We start from the raw sequence: 18443 nt of genomic DNA, 5'->3' as shown, positions 1-18443 counted from the left end.
AGGTATTAAAACTGTCCGGACTACTAGCATCACATCCAACCCAGATACCCTCCTCCATCMTTCCTCTGTATTTCTGCATCATGCTCAGTGACTAAATATTGCCGAAAGTGAATTCATTTAAGCTGTCAGTAAAACATATGTGTGAACAACSACTTTCAAGATAAACTTTATAATGCGAGGGCGTAGTAAAGCCGTAATTGCTGAGATCACTTCACTGAGTGCCTCGGTTGCTGTTTTTAAAGCAGAAAAGCAATAGTCCTGAGGATGGTCACAGCATCCCAGCCCCACAGAGCACTCGGTACCTGCTCTCCTCACAAGCCAGCTAGGGAAGTGCTGCTGCTGTCCTCATCTTCAGACCTCATGTTGCTGTTTCATGCTCTAAGGATTTTCTTCAATTATTGTGAACATAAATGTTTCCTTTTGATTGCCCAGTGTTGTCTACAGATAAAGCAACATCACCTGAGCAGTTAAGCAAGGAGGAAACTTGGTCTTAAAGACTAGGTCTATAGCTGGTCTTACTGGACCATTTTCATAAGAGGGAACAACTCAGTCCAACCCAGGGCACGTAAGGTATCTGTTCCTCCTCCACTGCTGGCTCAGGAGCTGCTAACACGTGTGGAAGGCATGCTTTCTGGTGACTAGTGCTAGGCAGAATATATTAGTTTTGAAGGAACCTGGCTGATCAGGAGAAATTCTGCTACGCTGAAGTGTAAAATTCCTCTTTAAAAATTAAGAAGAGAACAGATTCAGTGTAGGTTTGGCTTAGATAACTACAGAGAAAATACGGAGGGTTTGACAAGGGAACATGTCCTTAATTCACCTAGAAAAACTATGAGAGASAAATGTTTGACTTTGGACTGTATATAAAAGGCTTCATGCATTAAAAGAGGTAAATTTCTCCAGCTCTAAATTAGAGCTATTTGAAACATTTTCTATAGAAGAGTTCTCTGTTGAAAATGTGGTTTCATTGAAGCATTCTGTGAGAAAATGTTGACTCCAAAAGCGCTTTTGACAGGGCAAGGTCTAAATGCATTTTTCATACTTCCTCATTTTGTTTCACCATAATGTTTTGCTTTGTCATTCTGCCCAGTTCTGTGAAGACTTTAATATTAATTTTGATGTGAATTTTAATATTCTATTACCAAAGTTTATGTAACAAGCAGCCTAGTAGRGAGTATGTCCTGTTTAACGTTGCAATGTTTGTAATAGCACAGAAGGATTTTACCTTATTGAAACAGTGCCATGTTACAATATTGACATAAAATGTCTGACTTCCCAACACAATGTATCTCTGGAATTTTAATTTCCTGGAACATTTCAGAATGCTGTTTCTTCACTCAAATTTTAAAATTCCAGCCCAGGACTCTTTCCCAGGAAAAAGGATTTCCTGTTTCTCAAGGGTTTACCATTGCTATATTTGCATTTTCCCCTTTCCTGGCTTATTCCTCTCTTCAGCCCTGGCTTATTCCTCTCTTAGGCAGCACAGGCTGTTTGTGTATCGGCCATAAGTGATAATGGGAGGGACAGCATCATCCCAACTATAGGGATAGGAGGACATGGAGTGAGCATGGATGCCCATGAGATCTTGGCACGCAGAAGGATACCTCCGTGCATTTGAAGAGGGCAGCATAAGCATCTCCTGTGCACATGATTGGCAAACTTACCACCTGCAAGTGCTAGGGAAAGGGCAAAACCTTCTGTGCTACTGTGATAAATACGATAAATACACATCTATCCCCATGCAGCACCGATCTGGGCATGCATATATGTCAGGCCAACATGGATTCTCTTTCATGAATTAGTGATTTTGAGCAGTCCAGGCCACCACCACTCTACACTCTGCATAAATTCAGTTCCCAGACTAAATTTCAGAGCTGGCTGTGTTACCCAACTGCACACATGTATGAAGTTTGGCTCTGGGTCTGGCCATGGAATGTCCAATAGGGCATGACTGAAAACTCAGGGCTGTGCTGATGAGAGCTAGCACAGAAACAGAAATTTTCTCTGTCATGAAGATGCTGTTCTTTTACTGAGCTGGCCTCTCAGACAGAGTGACATGAAGGTAACAACATGGATTTCTGTCAGCAGCTCATGCTCAGCTGCTAATCAGATGAGAGGAGACTCAGTCACGATCCATTACCTGCAGCCCTGTGACTAATTCCTAATGAGGTCTCTCAGAGAAGCGGAAGGATCCTGGGTAATTATCCCAAGAACCTCACTCCAGATTAGCTGAAAAACACTCAGATGGACCTTGAAAGGTCACTTTGTTCTAGTAGGAAAAGCTCTCTCCTCTCCCTCTTGTTTGCTGTCTTCCTTTGCTCAGCTCTGGTTTATCTCTGTCCCATATTATCCCATGCAATCCACGTGTGTTTGGTCTAGGAAGACCCATGGTTGACATCTCTTTCTACTCTATTAAATCTTCCTCCAGCTCCTTCCCTCTTCCAGCCATTTTTCTGCTTCTTTTCTTTCGCATTACATAACCAATAGAGATCTATTGGTTAACTTTCCAGATTTTCCACCTATAGATCAAGCTATTTGTTGGTGTACATATTTACCTGACGTGTCATCCGCAAGTTTTGAGTACTACCAGCTATCATCACAGTATATAAAAAGCYTCAATTTGTTTATTGCTAATTAGGGAAGCACCAGAATTCAGTGATTTAGATAATCACTGAATAGTAAAAGCAACCTGCCTATTATTTTTAAAGGCAAATGATAACAATAATAATAATATCCCTGCAACATGGTTCAGTAAATGAAACTCAATTTCTGTGAAACCAAGATTAAAACAGTACTTGCCAAATTATACTCAAAGCGGAAGATGTAATGTAGCCCATTCATCTGAAAAATTAAAATTTGTGCAAGTATGAGGATTCCAGAAATAAAACCATCTGGGCAAATGAGCAATTAAATTCCACATTCCCTTATTTCATTAAAAAAAAAAAAAAAAAAAACACAACTTGGGAATAACCTTAGTAAATTACATGCCCAGTGAACTTTCTTATTCTACTGATGATGACTTCTTGCTAAGCAGCATGTATTTATTTATCAATTCAGTTATGTTTGTCTTCTGGACTAGCTCCCCAACTGGGACCGAAGCCATGGCTACTAGCCTCCAAATAAAACCTCTGTGACTTTTCCCAAAGATTATGTTCATTAGAGAGTCCCAAAAGTTGATCTGCAAACCTCTTATGCAAATTGGCTGTTTGGGAGGGACAAAGAGAGGCATGGACAGTACGTCTCTTCCATATTAATGGAAAAAGTCACAATTATTCATATCAATGTCTGTGTAATATACAGAAGTCAGAGTCCATCAGAATYTGAGGGCAGCTGGGCTCCCAATCTACTTAGATGCTTCCCTAAGCTCCAGTCTCCAGCTTCATGTGCCTTTAGTGCAGCCTCTGTCAAGAGCATGAAAAATGTTACACCAGCCACTATACGAAGCCATGGGATATCACCAGCTCTGCATCAGGGAACTTGCAATACAAGATAATAATAGCAAACAGGAGAGAAAAAGGCTAGAAACAAGACAATCCCTCTCTCTTTTCTTTTCCTTCCCAATTCCCCCTTTTGCCACCTCCCTCTCTGCTGTTCCCTACCTTGCAGGTGGAGTTTGCTCTCAGTGCTTTGCAGAAGGACAGAACTCACAGAGTCCAGATTGTCATAGCTGTTACAGCCCAGGGGGCCAGTCCGAGTTTCTGTTACCTAAAGCAGGATATAGAAAAAGAGGAAAAGAATTGTGTGAAGCATTGCATCTCCCTCCRGCAGGCTCAGACCTTGTGATATCATGACCTATCATGACCAGCTAACAAAATTCAAAATACAACTTACACAGCTGAGAAAATGTATCCCTCACTGGACAACCATGGCTAATGCTTACCGCTCACAAAAGCAGGATAGAAAGAGGAAATTGTGCCTGCTTTCTTTATGGTACTATATGTTATTCTGGAATTGGCAAAGGGGACCTGCAGATTGATGTTTCTCCTGGAGGATCTCCACTGGAGGACACCAGAAGACAGCAGAGAAATTATTTGCTAGCTTGTCTTGTCAGAAAAAAAAGAAGAGATAGGCTGTCAATCGGCAATGGTGCCTAGTATTCCCATGACATATGGGCACACCATCATGCTAAGGATACTTTGAGATGCAGATGACCTGCAATATCAGCACTGTGGTTGTAGCTGTTTCTAGTCTTGGAGAAGAGTTGCCCTTCCTGAATTCACAGTGGTTGATTATCTGCTGTCACTGTTTCAATATCTCAATCCAGTTTCCCATCCAGAAGAGAACAGTCTCAGCCATGAGACACCACAGCACAGTATCAGAAGCTGAAACCTTTCAGAAATGGCTAATAATGATGACTCCATCCACATCATTTCCCTGGAGTGAACTCTGTGACAATAAAATCCCTCCCTAGTAGAGGATGATTGCTTTCAGGGAAGGCAGCCTTTGTCTGCAGAAGTATTTTCCTTATTCTGTGTGCTCTGAACAACTTCCCTCCTTGCTGCTCCAGTCCCTGCGCTGTCTCTCAATCCATTTCATTCTGCATGCTTTGATAATGCCACACTCCATGGTTTTTCACCTTTCCTTGTAGTTAATTTGCCTGACAGGCTGCCCAGAGAGGTTGTGGAGTCTCCTTCTCTGGAGGTCTTCAAAATACTCCTGCATGCCACCCTGTGCCACGTGCTGTAGGTGTGCCTGCTTGAGCAGGAAGGTTGGACTAGATGATCTCTAGAGGTCCCTTCCAACCTCAACCATTCTGTGATTCTGTGATTCTGTGATTCTGTGATTCTGTGATTTTGTGAGATATGCTTAGCAGAATTTGCTGTAACTTCAAGAGGAAAATACTTCCAGGCTACATGGGTTTGGCCAGTTCACACAACTGCTTCTTATTCTGAAACTCCATTTATAATATGAAATATCTATTCCCTCTCTTCCTACATGTTCTCATGGCCTTCCAGAGGTCACTGCCACACTTCAGAAGAAAGCTWCTCTCCCATGTAATTATCATTACCAATGACCATCTTCTGTGCTGAAGTTACTGGTCAGGGAGAGATCACATCTTCATTAAAGACCATGTGAGAATAAATCATCCAAGGGAAACCAGTGCAGAGAATCTTATTGCAATCAGGAAACATATTATACTGAAATGGTGAAGCACTGCCCCATATCTCTATAGTAGTGATATAAAACCACTATCCTCTTTTTCCTCCTGTGGCAAGACACAGTACCTTGATTGCTCCGGTGGAGATCTGTATCTCATGGAGTCTCCTCATGGTGCCATCACGGTCTACGAAGTAGGAGGAAGCAAGCTGGTGCAATGCTTCGACACTCTGGGTAGCGTTTCCTGACTTTCTGTCGAGTCGACTTTTGTCCATATACATGGTCAAGGCCTCCTCTCCTGTAGCAGAAAGAAAAGGAGCTGTCAGTGGTGCCCAAAGTCTTCCGTGGAGGGTGACCTCAACACGAYTGCATGGATATCCCGTGTTGCATGTGAAGGCAGAGTCCAAAATCTAAAACTTTCTTAAATGAATCCATCCTTCCTCGTCATTACTGTGCTGTATAAATGAGCCTTTTCTATTCAGAGAAGACTAGATCCACCACAGAGGTAGATCAGCACCACTGAATACAGTAAATAACGTTTCAGGTGGTTGTTAGTCAGTGCAGCTATAGCACAACTGCAGGAATAGATTTAGGCTGGAGAAATGCTTTTCTCCGTGGGCAGTACATCTAGGATGACGCACACCTGACTGGAGCAGATGCCACTCTTATGCAAGTCTCTGACCTGATTTATGGAAAGAATAAATGATGATTTAAGTTGCAAATAGGACATAAGTGTGTAGGAGAGTGCAGAGGACAAACAATTGCTAATTGCAGCTCTTTGGCTTCCAGTGGCCGTGCAAAAGAATAAGTGGGTGAGTGAGGGGGAACAAACAGATGAAAGAGCAAATGAGAAAGCTGAGCTAAGCCACTTCATTTTCTCTCCTAGAGCCATATTTAGTGAATTTGAGCAGAAAGTGACAGGTAAGGAACAAGAGGTAAATCTGAGCTGGTAACCATGGAGTCCAGGAAGGAACTTAGGGTCCCAGTAGCACTAGAGAACCTGAACATTAGTAGAAACCTGAACAAAAATGAACACATATGAAAAGGATACAAAGTTTAAAAGTAATATTTATTTAAAAGTTCATTTTGTGCTGTATGAACCAGATTAAAATCCAGTCTGTTTTTGACAGAAGGTTGTTTTTATAGAGCTGGAAGAAGTAAAGATAGAAAACCGTCCTGCTTCTCTAACATTTATATCTTTGATTTAATAAATGAGCAGAATAGACACTTAAGGTAGGAATATGCCATGTCTACATAACTCTTTTAATGAGAATAAGGGTGCTTGTTCTGATTTGATAGATGAAGCACTGAKGAATACATTGCCACTGGCAGTACTCGCATGGTCAAAAAATGCATCACCACTTTTTAGTCCAAGAAATATTTCATTCTTCAGCAGTTTTTACGGAGAGCAAGTACTTACTTAAAAAAAAAAAAATTAGCTGAAATCATTTGATTTGTTCAAATAATTTCTTGAAATATTTTCTTTTAATTCATACATAAAAAAAACCCAGTAACCCCTCTCCCCTTTCCCTGGAAATGTTCCAACTTTTATCTAGAAGCCAAATAACTGAAAGGAAAACAAAAACACTCTGGCTGAAAATCAAAATATTTTTATTGGATTTTGGCTTTTCAAGTAATTGATATATTGGCGAGTGAATCTTTTGATCTGAGATGCAAAATGCAAATTTTTGCTGGAAATAAGATATTTTTCATGAAATGAAATGATTAATGAAATGTTTTAATTGGCTTTAAAGAAGCTAGGTAAAACTTTATAACTTTAATATTTTGTCAAAATCAACACACTGTTTTTTTAACCATGATCAAAGTCATAGTAGTTACAGTATCATCATTACCACTGCTCGCAAGGGCAATTTTCCTGGAAAATTACCAGCTTTTATTTCTTTTATCATGTTAATATTATTATTCATAGAGCAGGATGGAGAGTCCTTGGCAAGGATCAGGGCTCTGTCATTTCAGGCTTTATCCACACACATAGTAGAAAGATTCTTCTTCTCCTAAAGAATTTAAAACCTAAGTATTTGCTGAGGCACAACAGGTTTACACAGCCAACAGATGGGGAAGCACAAGAAAATGTGATTACTTGTAATCACATGACTTGACGTCTCTTACTAATTACAGTCAAGTGATTAGTAAGAGAAGTGGTGGTCACCACACCAGATGCGTGATCACTGTTGATGTTTTTTTAGGTTTCATCACTGAGGTGAATTTTACAGAGGGACTTGAAGGAAGGTCGGACTCTGAGTTTACAGCAGGTGTAAAAAGGGCTTTGCCTCCATTTCAGGAGGCTGGAAAAGGAAAGAGAAGACCTGGAATAAGTCTCGTTAGCCGCAATTCTCAAAGAAGCCCCTGGGATCCACCARTACTTTTTTGTTGTTCCCCCTGGAAAATAACACTACCTTCTTTTTAAAAACCTTTCCACAAAATTCAAAAYTGTTTTAGTCCAGACTCTAACTTATTGGTAGCTAATGGAATGCTGAGATTGGAGATCACTTGGAGAGGGAACAGCCAGGAAGCCTGGTTTGAATGTCCATCAAGGAAAGCCCTGAGATGGTAATGAAGGTTACAAATCAGCAGGAGATTCTCAATTAACCTTGGGTGCCTAGTGAAGAGGAAGTAGGAAAGGAGCCTCTAGACATTTGAGGGGAAAAGCMTCTGCTTCAGGGCAATGGAAAGCAACTCGTTCTCCCCACAAAATCTGTCATTTTTTCCTTCCTSAGATGTTTGGACCTCTGCACAGGGGAGGAAGAGAAGGGGAAAAGTAGAAGAAAAAAAAGCMTGTGGGGTTTGATACTTCTCTTGAGGGATGAATACTGCCTCTAGRATTGAAGGGGGCTGCACAGAGATGCTATTTATTGAAGTTCTATTCTGTATACATGAGCACAGACTAGGAAAAGTACAGCATCCCCGTGGAGAGTGCACGTGAGAAAGCAACTCTTAGATCAAGAGAGGTTAATAGACTTTTGCTGCATTATTAAGCCTTAATTTCTCRTTTATTAAGCTGATACTATGTTCAAAGTTGTCTTTCCTTCAGGGCTTTCCCTGCAAATTGGCTCTCAGCTCTGTGCGCTCCATCACAGAGCCTGGATGCCCTCAAAACGACCCTTCACCAATCTCTTTGGCAGAACTAAACCGGAGCAGATCTGTCTCTTTATTAGGCTTGGAGGGTAGGGGGAAAGAAGAGGAAGGGGGAGGACCTGCCTTCTCTGCAGTTCAAAAATATYGGAATTGTTCCTCATGTGTGTTCATCATCAGGTGTGAAAATAACTGCTGTGCTCAGCTTTGGACTGGTGTGATCCAGCACTTGGCCTTTTGGAGTCCATGCAACAACTGGCATTTAAAAGCAAAGAAGTTTCTTGTACATTTGCTACTCATTTGCAAGCTAAGAAGACATCAGGCTGAGCTACAAATCACTGTAATTCCAAGCAGAATTTTTGTAACTTTTCTGAGAAGACCTGAGGTCTCAAGAGAGCAAGGGTGACAGCATCTCCCAGGAGATGTCTGGTTTGATATCACAGTGGTCTTGTTTAGCACAAAAACTCTGATTATTGAGTGTCCTCTTTGAATAATGCATGCTCAGATTCATCTGCATCTTCTTTTGGACTGCCACTGCTGAGATAAATCCATTCTTTCTCCCCCACCCTTGCTTACCACGCTCTAGGCTGATAGAGCATTCAGCACTTCTCTCCAACACTGGTTCTCTTTACAAGCCTCTGCATATTTAAAATTGTTGTGTTGTAAAATCAGGAGAAGAAACAAGCCACTGTGAATAATTCACAACCTCACCCAGGCAAAATTAAAAATATATTTCACCATCGAAGATCTTTCTTATTTTGGAATTTCCAGGGATGTGAAAAGCAAAAAGCATCTCAATAAAAAAAGAGGGGGAAAAAAAAGTAAAAATGCAAACAAACTCTCTCAATCTCACTGATTTCTTACTTGACTGGTTTGGGCTATGTAGAATTTAGCCCTGAGGAGTTATTTCCTCAATAGACAGAAGTTTATCTCTACATGGATTTCTTTAAGGACTGATACATAGAGTCACTCATGCTCTTCAGTGCACAGAAACCTGTGCTTTTACACTTCATGCTGATGGAGTGGACAGATTTGAGTGGGTGGACTGAAACTAGAGCCCCAGGTTCTTTGAAGGATGCTTACAGCAAGAAAGACCATTTGACTTCAGTGGATCCATGCCAATTTACCTACCGCCTGATTTGTGCATGAATCATATGCACATATCTCATCTCATCTCTGTCTCATCCGATTGTCTGCAGAATGTTCAGGGAACAGACAGATGGCCAAAAATTCCTCAAAGTTCACTACAGACTTCGCAATCAGTGCTCCATGTGCCAAGGCTAGAAGCTGGATACAGTATGAGAAGCAACAGCAACAAACCTTGTACTGAGAATTAGATCCTTTATCATTGAAGTATCTTCTGTAAGGATAGATTTTTTTAATAAATAAAAGCATTTAAATGCACACCCCAAAGGACCAATAAAAAATACACGAGAAAGAAAATCAACAGGAAGTTTCAAGAAGTGCTGCTGATTTTCACTCCTCTTGTGTGCAGTRCTTCTTATACTTGAAAGGTTTATGCAGCACCAGTAGCAGTGCATATATGTGAGTTGCTGGCCCTACAGTTCTCTATCTTGTGCCATCCCTGACATCCTGCTCCTCATACAAACCTCTCCACAGTCCTTGTATGAATATTTTGCATTTTTTTTTTCATAAATCTAGTCTATGTTTCTGCTTTCACTTCTGCGTTCAGCACGGGCTTTTCTGGCTATCTCTTTCCCTGCTGCTTCCCCTCCTTGCCCAGCTACTTGAACTCCTTTTTCCTTGGAGCTCATCCAATGAGAAAGGACATTTTGCTCCCTGTATTTATTTGTGATCAGAAAGAGAGGGATCAACCACACTCCATTCTCRAAGTAACATTGGAGGCGCTTTTGAAGTAAGCATGGGGGCACCAAAATTCATAGAGAGGCTCAGCTGGCAAACGGAGCATGTTTATCTTGACACACGTGCATACCCACAGTGTCGTCGAAGGAGCACGGGTACACTCATGTCACAAAGGCAGGCACTGGGCTCCTGATTCATTTGCAAAGGCAATTTATACTCTGGGGGTTTCCATACTGCCTGCAGAGGAGAAAGGCTGCAGTGGGGATGCTGCGGCCAGCCCCCATCCAGGAGGTTTACAGATGTTGCCCTGCACTCTTTCACCCCACCACCAACACCAATGGAATAGAACGGGCCAACGTGCAACCTACCTCCCAGGGTGGCAGAGATGAGGATGTGGGTGCCGTACTTTTTGATGATGGTATCAATGAACTGCTGCGTGGTGGGTCTCCTGCCCAGGAGGCGGATGCTCCGTTGGAATTCAGGCATCAGGGGCAGCGGGTTGTGGAGCAGGTCCCTCCGCTCGATGGCTGTGTTCCTCACCTTCCAACGGGCAAACTCCCTACACGACAACACAGGAACACAACAGGGGTGAGGCTGCGAGTCCGGATGGGCAGAGGGAACCATCAGGGGACAGGAACAAGGGGGGCCAAGGGGATGATCCTGCTGGACACCCCTGCACAGATACACATGTGAGGCTACAAGGCTAGAGGGAAGAGGGAGAGGAAAGGAAAGAGGAAGAGTGAGACATTACTGCACAAGAACAAAAACACTTCTCAAGTAGGAGCATCAGGGCTAATGAGGAGGGAGTTTCAGTATCTCCAGAGGGTCTCCACTTTGGGGTGTCCAAAGACATCTTGCAGAGTACTGATCTCCCCTATGTTGGGAGCAGGCTGCTCCTTCCACCTTCATGTGCATTGCAGTCTTGCATCGTTCCTTAAAGCAGCAAATTATGCTTCCTGTCAGAAAAAATGTTATTAGACTAGATATACTTTATGTCCAGTGGGACTGTTGCTATGTCTCCATGTCATTGTGTCACCAGGTCTTCCTGCTAGTCAAAGATGCTGCTTTTGCAAAACTCAGAACATCTTTATCTTTCAGTGCTAGGCAACACAAAAAAGGTTATTTTTTGKAAAAAAAAARAAAAAAGAAAAAAGAAAAAAAAAGCTCTTGATAACTCTTCTAAAAGAATTGATTTGGATTTGTGGAGAGGCCAGGATGAAAATKGAGATTCTATTTGTCTTTCTTTCTTTCTTTCTTTCTTGCTCTTTTTCTTTTTTTTCAAACCTACAGAATCATTTAAAATAGCCTCTTTTAAACTGATAGCAACTGGAAAAAAATAAAGCTAATTGCAAAACTGTTGCTAATTTTCAAAAGCAATTCCTTATTATAGGTATCCATTTTGAAACAACGAAAAGGGAAAGATATGGAGAAAACCTTGAACATGTGATCTAAAAATGGGACCTCTAAAATATGTCATCAGCTGAGCACCTAAAGGATGAGAAATCTATTAATGTCCCTTGAAAAATATCAAGAAGGGCCTTGTTAAAAGTAAAATGTTTTATTTATAACCACTATCCTGTGATGTACATGCACTGTCTTAAACCATCTTCTAGATAATTGAGTCATGAGCTTCTTTGTCCCTTTTCATTCACTTATTCCTGCAAATAAGATTTAAGGAAAAAATCACTTAAATAAAAGAAATGACAATATTTGGCAATGACATAGCATTTTCTATCAATATATGTCAACTAGCACTAGCAGTGCTGCTTTGCTGGTAAGGAACCTGACATGTATGCAGATTAAGAAGATGCTCTAAGTCAGTTGCAAAGTAGGATCACAAGCCAGATCTCTTTGTTCCCAGGTTGGTTCTACACCCACTTTATTTTCTGCCAGTTCTGTTATTTTACTTAATGCAATTATGAGTGTATTTATTTTGATTGCATCCCATCATAACTCCCCATGCTGCCTAACAGCAGTAACATTCATTAAAATAAAAAAGTGCCAGCCTTTTATTTCAAAATGTCTCCTTACCTCTGAGCTAATCTGCAATTTCTAACTCCKAGGCTTTCACAAGGCAAATAATAATCCCCAAACAGAACACCTCTGCTTACTGCATCCTTAAAATTCATTAGTATTAGACCTTGAAAATCACAGAAATATTGATCTTCTCCAGAAAAATATTTGTGAATGACACCCTCTAAACCACYTTCTCAAAAATCCACCCACCTTCTCAAAAATTTCCCCAGGACCTTAGTACCAGTAAGGAAGAAACATTGATTACTGATTTTCAAGCTGACTCTGAATGACAAGTATGTTAGGAATGTTTGTGTATTTACTGTACAAAAAGATCATAGTTAGAATGTAGTTAGAATGTAGTTAGAACGTTCTCCCAGATTAGTGTAAAAGTCCAGTACCTAGTACCCAGGGAAGACACACACGTGGGGTTCCTATGGTTGCTTTTGACTATAGTTAGACCCTTAAAAGTAAAGCTTCATTCCAACATGATGGAGCAAGTTTGTTCCAGGTCATTTATGGTTAGAGTGGAGATCCCAAATCTGGCTGTAGAATGATTTTTTTCCTTTTTTTTTTTTTTTTTTTTTTATAAAAGAAAACCGAAAGAGTCAGAGTCAGAAGAGTCAGGAGTCAGAAACCTGACTCCTGTCAGGTCAGAGCAGTTGTTTAGCATGGAAGGATGCAGATTTGGATGGTAAAGGACAGCCAATGTTACTACTGTGATGAAGCATTTATAATAAATAAAGATTCCCTTGTCCCTRTCATGAAATTGGTACCTAGCAAATGTGGGAAAAATGCCATCTGTGCTTCCTCTCCAAAAAGACAATTGTTAGTTCCTGTGAAAGGAAAGCACACTTCTTCTCTGAAAGTGCTGCTTCTTATAATTCTTATCAGTAAAGTCAGGAGGGCCTAGAGCCCTTCTGAGGCAGCACATTTTCTGAGAGGAGCGTGGAAATGCTTCATGTTCCTAGAAAAGGTAGAGAGGTTTTGCTTTTGTCTGTGTCGAAATATCTATTGCAAAGAAAAGACAATGGAGCTGAAACATACAACTGGAAGCCCTAGTGATAGAACAAAATCTCCGCCAAATGATGGGTGGGGATAGACAAGATAAGCAGTGATGCAACTAGAACCAAAGACTGCAAAGTGGTTGACTCTAAAGATGAGAAAACAGTAACCAAAAGGACAATTTGGTAAATAACTTGCTCAAGGGGGAGACGTGGTTCATTTTATACATCAGGTCCAACTACGCCACATGACACCATCAGCAGAAGGCAAAAAGAGGAGTTTCAAAGAAGTTATTGCTACATCTCCAAGCTTGCCTGCTATCAAGGGACAACTACAAGCTCCCATTCACATGGCAAACAAATACTTAGTAGAATCCACATCTACATCAAAACATCATAATGTAGCAGAGATTTTCCACCTGGTCCTTTCACACACAGTCCCTTCCTAGAGGTTTCTGCTCCTAGGGCATATCACTGAGGTAAAATCCACAGTTCTATTATCCTCTCCAGATGCCTGGATATATGGCTTTCATAGCTGATGAGAAAAGCTGAGCAAATACTTTATGATGAATAATTTATGCAACTAACTTAGATGTTTATCTTCTGCTCATAGAATATCCATGAGCCAGTTGCAATTCCCTCTAATTTATGCATTATATGAATTTACTTAGTGACATTTTTCAAGCTTTCTGTTTTTTTTTTTTATGTTTTGGCATAGTACTTGGCAGTACTCTCTTTGTGTTTCGTTGCTGGGTTGGGACTGGTCAAGAAAATGATATGATATTGTTTAGCTTTCTGATYAATGAACAAAAAAATACATGCTCACATTTAAAATTTGGCTTATCTAGTCCCAGAAGATTGCACACTGAAAGCAATCCTCTGAATACTAGCAGTCTTTCATGAAGCTTATAGAACTCCATGCTGTAAGATGCACCCAAGGCCAAGATCATGGTGCAATTTTGTAAAATGGACTTGACACTAATGAATATGGCTAGTGAAATCACATAGAGCTATTGAGGTGATTAAACAAATATAAGAGATTTGCAGGGAATAGTATACCTCCTGCCTTAGGGGACAATCCAACCTGTAACTTTTGAAATCTGTGAAGAAAGACTTCCAATAGCAGATTTTCTATTAACGATCAGTGCCAGACTTAGTTGCATTTTCTGCAGAGGCAGTTGCTATTGGCCAAAACTGAAATCAGGGCACAAGACTAAGTAAACAAACTCACACATATCTGGCAACACACTGTCCTTGAATCCATGAATAGATGGAGGTTCCATCAAGACCTCATCATTGTCATCACTGATGACATACAAAAGGACATCTAATTTTTAATTCGCAGCAACTGTTCTCAGGAACCATTTCATTGATCATTGTTTCTAASAAGCCTCAGTGTCACCACAGTCACTGTCACTGCCTGGAAAGCACAGATGAGGGCCCCACCACTTTCCAGGTACTCTGTAAAAGAGAAAAACTACACCATGGTTTCCTAGTTTTGCAGGTGAAGAAGTTGCCCATGAGACAGCTTGTATTAGCACAGAGTTTTCTGGCCCTCAGGGGAAATCTCTAGCACGAATCTGAATTTCTGCCAGTGGGTAAGCTTTTAAGAGAGGAAGAAGACAAACCTTTTAAGAAGAAGGAAGAAGGAATATCCCCGATATAGAGATGGGATAAGGAGAAACTATGACCTAACGTCTGCATAGGAGGGGAGAGGCACTTGTTTACACTCTAATGTCTCGCCAGTGCAGACAGCCCATGTTAATGTGGAGTGTACATGAGAAAATGCCTGCCAGATCGGTGGAGGGGAGTCGGCTGTCTAACGCCTGGTGAAAACATTGCAGAGTCTACTCTTCTAATGGCCAGGGGGTTAGGAASTATCTGGCTGCTAATGTCTAATGAAGGAAGGGAAAAATAGGATGAGATCATCTATGTACAAAAGCATCAGGAAGCCAGATATGCACATTTCAGGCCTTATTCCCTGTCATAGTAAGGGAATACATTTTATTTATACACAGTTATATATRTGAAAATTCTTACCCCTTCAGAGTCCATGTTAATGAACTAGCCATCAAAGCAATGAATGTCAGAGACAGCAGGAAACACAAGGGGAAAGAAATGGCTAAGGAGGGAGGAAAAGTCAAAAGCCAGAGATGAGTACATCACCCAGGCTCCTCACTGTACCAGCAGAGAGGCTAGGAAAGTCCAAGGGCATGAATATCTCTACCCAGGGAGAGGAGTCTGAAACAGAGAGGCCGTCGGAGCAAATTAAATTCCCCATCTTCAAACAGCCAAGACGACCAAAGGATGTAAGTGAAGAAACAAGTTCAGTACAGACCTCAGGGGCCGTCACTTGAAACCAGAGAGAGATTAAATGCATTAAACAATGAACGAGACTGAGTCTGTTTGGAGAGGAAGAAAAAAAAAAATGTTAAGAAAAAGAAATCAGCCAGAGCARGAAGACAGTGAGCAAAGCCCAGAACTGTGATGCTAACTAGTACATCCCAGCACCTCCCGCTCCTTGGCTGCTGGATATGTTGCCTTCAGGGCCTGCAGGGCAGTTGGATCATCCCACACACCTACACATTCAGCAAACAGACCTAGTTCCATTGACTAAGAACAACTTCCTAGGAAATGGGAAAGGTAAAGTCACCACCTTGCTTTCTGCTCAGTTGCTCCTTATTCTTTTTACAGATCATCGCTCTAAAGCCATCAACCACTCCCGTAGGTGATGTGCAGACAGTGTCTTTACAAACACATGTCTTTACAAAGACAAACAAATGGCAAGAGCCATTTCAGTAATGGCAAGGTGTAATCATTGCTTATTCTCAGCTACCTGGCGTATTGTGCACATTATTGACTTGTTGTCAGCAAGGCCCCAGGTCAGAAAGGGAATTCGTTTCCAGAGCCTTCCTGTTCTCATGAGTTTTGGATATGTAAGTAAGAGATATCTGCCTAGACATGTCTCTGTCCCTCATTTTCATCCAAGCATTTCACCATCATTAAAAAAGACAACTTTGGTCACCCTTATGTTGCAGAAAAGCTTTGCTGTTAGGTTAAGTATGAACTAAACCAGAGTGATTTTGGACCTTGCCAGAAGTAACATGCAAGTTTTGTGCTAGCAGTGAGAATTGAGCCCAAAGTTCTCAGGAATCCCCTAGATACCCCTACAACAGACTTATTTTTCCTTTTCTCTGTCTAATTGTCCCAGTCAGGAGCTGTAGTCGCCTTTGGTCCTCAGGGTGAGAGAGCTTCCAAGTCACTGCAAGCCCTTAACTCTGCAAACATTGCCACAGGGCAGGATACCAGCTGGCCAATAGAACTATATATTACTTATTATTTGCTGCCAGATCTGTTTTATTATTGATCTATATTGGCTATCTCTAGCCATGGAGAGATTGGTGATTTTTTTTTAATTATTATTTTTTATTTCTAGTCTGTGTCCTCAAAATCTCAGACATGTCCAGGCTGAGCAGTAGACTGTTCCTTCCAGAATATCTTCTGCAGTCTGGCTTGTTCTCTGTCCAGGCCAGCATGAATAAGTCAGTCTTTAAAGCTGAATATTTAGAAAGACCAACAAGAATTACATTCCTGTGAGGGTTTGGCATTCTAATCTCTTTAAAAAAAACTTGAGTCCATAGACTCAAATGAGTCCTAAATTAGACAGAGGACGAAGATCTGCTGTAAGAGAGAGAGAAAAAAAATCCCAAATCTAATTCTGAAGAAGAACGAAAAAGAAATCACTTAAGCTGAAAGCCTGACATCATTTTGCATAACAACCAGGCAAGCAGGCAAACTGGTCTATAACAGCTGGCAGGTGAATAAGATAGATTGACCATTAATGTATTGATAAAATCTGTGATGTCTACAGCAGTCTTATTCCTATAAAGTAGTTATCTGGATAAGACTGAATCCAAAGGGAAGACCATCAGTATTTGGATCACTCAGTAGAACAATATGGTAAAAGTAAAATATATGGTAAAAGTAAAACCAAGACACCTTGGTTTAGGTGTCTGAAGCCTCAAGAACTCATCCTTCTCTAGGCAATCGTTTCAGCCCGTTGCATYTTCTAAGAAAACAAAAGATTGCAAGAAGCATTAAGAAAGAAAATTCCTTCAGAGTTAAGTGGATTTCATGTGACCTTGAAAGTACCTCAGTAAACAGATTCTTACAGGATTGAATTAAAAAAAAAAAACCACTCAGATAAACATGACTGAGCCTTGTGACCTCTGTTAGGATATGACTACTCTTGAGTCTCTTAGGAGGGAACATGTATTTGTCGGGTGCTAGAAAGATTGATTTGTTTGAAAAAAAAATGAATCTGGAATAAATTTATAACTAGATCTTTAAAGCAGAGAGTTTTACGGTAGGTAAACATGAGTTAAAAGACAGAACATTAGATGTGGTCAGTGCCAGATCTCCTAACTAATCATAGCTTCCATTTTGGTCAGATAGTCACAAGCAAATACATTTCACCAGCATCAGCTGGTGCAGTTACCTTTCATCACATGCCTCCTTTAATAATACAAACTGTTTGGGGGGCATTTTTTCCACTCAACTTTCCCCATGATGCTCTTTGTGCAGATTTCATTGTGAACATCAAACACCTCATGCCCTCCTCAACACCACCCTACTTTATCCTCATTCACCCTGGAGAGTCGTTTTTAAGTAGTTCCCATTACTGTTAACACCATTTCAGCTGTTTTCAGCATTGGGCTGGTGGCATTTCTTCTGAGCYGTTACAATTTACACAGCCGTTGATGCTAGCTGCTAAAAGCTGGAGTGACATCCCTACCAGGGCTCCCAGCATTGTTAGCACCACTGCAGCTTAACAAACATTAGCAACAATAGGAAGTGTTAYGTTCTGCTATTTTCTCCCTAAAAATCCCTCCTGACTCAGACATAGTTTATTAAACTGAAATAGTTATTCTAATAGGCTGCCAGGTCCAATGCTCCAAAGTCKGAAATGGACACTGTAGAGACACCTTTTCCTCCACTGGAGATTATGATGAAAATCACAACAGATGCAGCCAGAACAGTTCTTCACTAAAATATCTGAGCTAGCCTAGAGGAATATATCTGTTAGGTAGGCACTTGTAGGTCTACAATTATGACTGTAATAGTACTATTTTTTATGACTATACCAATATTATTCTTCATAGCATAGTGTCCTGGATCTATGTTGCTATCACCTTGACCAGAACACAGGATCAAGCAGAACCTGGAAAGTCAAGGAGCTGTCACAAGCATGTTTTCATTTTTGAAGCAACAGATGGAGAGGGAAACATCTGAGTCATTGAGAGATTTAGACAGTCTTGAGGGAACCTGGTACAATCAGTACTATTTTTGCTTGTCTTCTCAATTCTTCTAATTCTCTTCTTGTACACTCCTACACTCAACATAAGATTCTGT

General features: G+C 40.9%; 1 protein-coding gene across 2 annotated transcripts in view; it reads right to left on the bottom strand.

The window, feature by feature from the left end:
• The window catches only part of BRINP1 (BMP/retinoic acid inducible neural specific 1), an 85739-nt gene that overhangs the window by 16904 nt on the left and 50392 nt on the right, over nucleotides 1–18443 (bottom strand). For both annotated transcript variants that reach the window (XM_026049163.1, XM_026049164.1), the window contains exons 3-5: nucleotides 10383–10573; nucleotides 5226–5395; nucleotides 3600–3705 (exon numbers count right to left, since the gene is read on the bottom strand). In XM_026049163.1, the coding sequence (XP_025904948.1) occupies nucleotides 3600–3705; nucleotides 5226–5395; nucleotides 10383–10573 (467 nt within the window). The remainder of the gene's footprint in view (nucleotides 1–3599; nucleotides 3706–5225; nucleotides 5396–10382; nucleotides 10574–18443) is intronic.

The sequence above is a fragment of the Nothoprocta perdicaria genome, unplaced genomic scaffold (genome assembly GCF_003342845.1).
Source record: "Nothoprocta perdicaria isolate Ctin4 unplaced genomic scaffold, notPer1 scaffold_6, whole genome shotgun sequence".
In the NCBI taxonomy this organism is placed as follows: Eukaryota; Metazoa; Chordata; class Aves; order Tinamiformes; family Tinamidae; genus Nothoprocta; species Nothoprocta perdicaria.
Note: the sequence above shows the minus strand (reverse complement) of the source record. Positions and strands in the feature narration are given on the sequence as shown.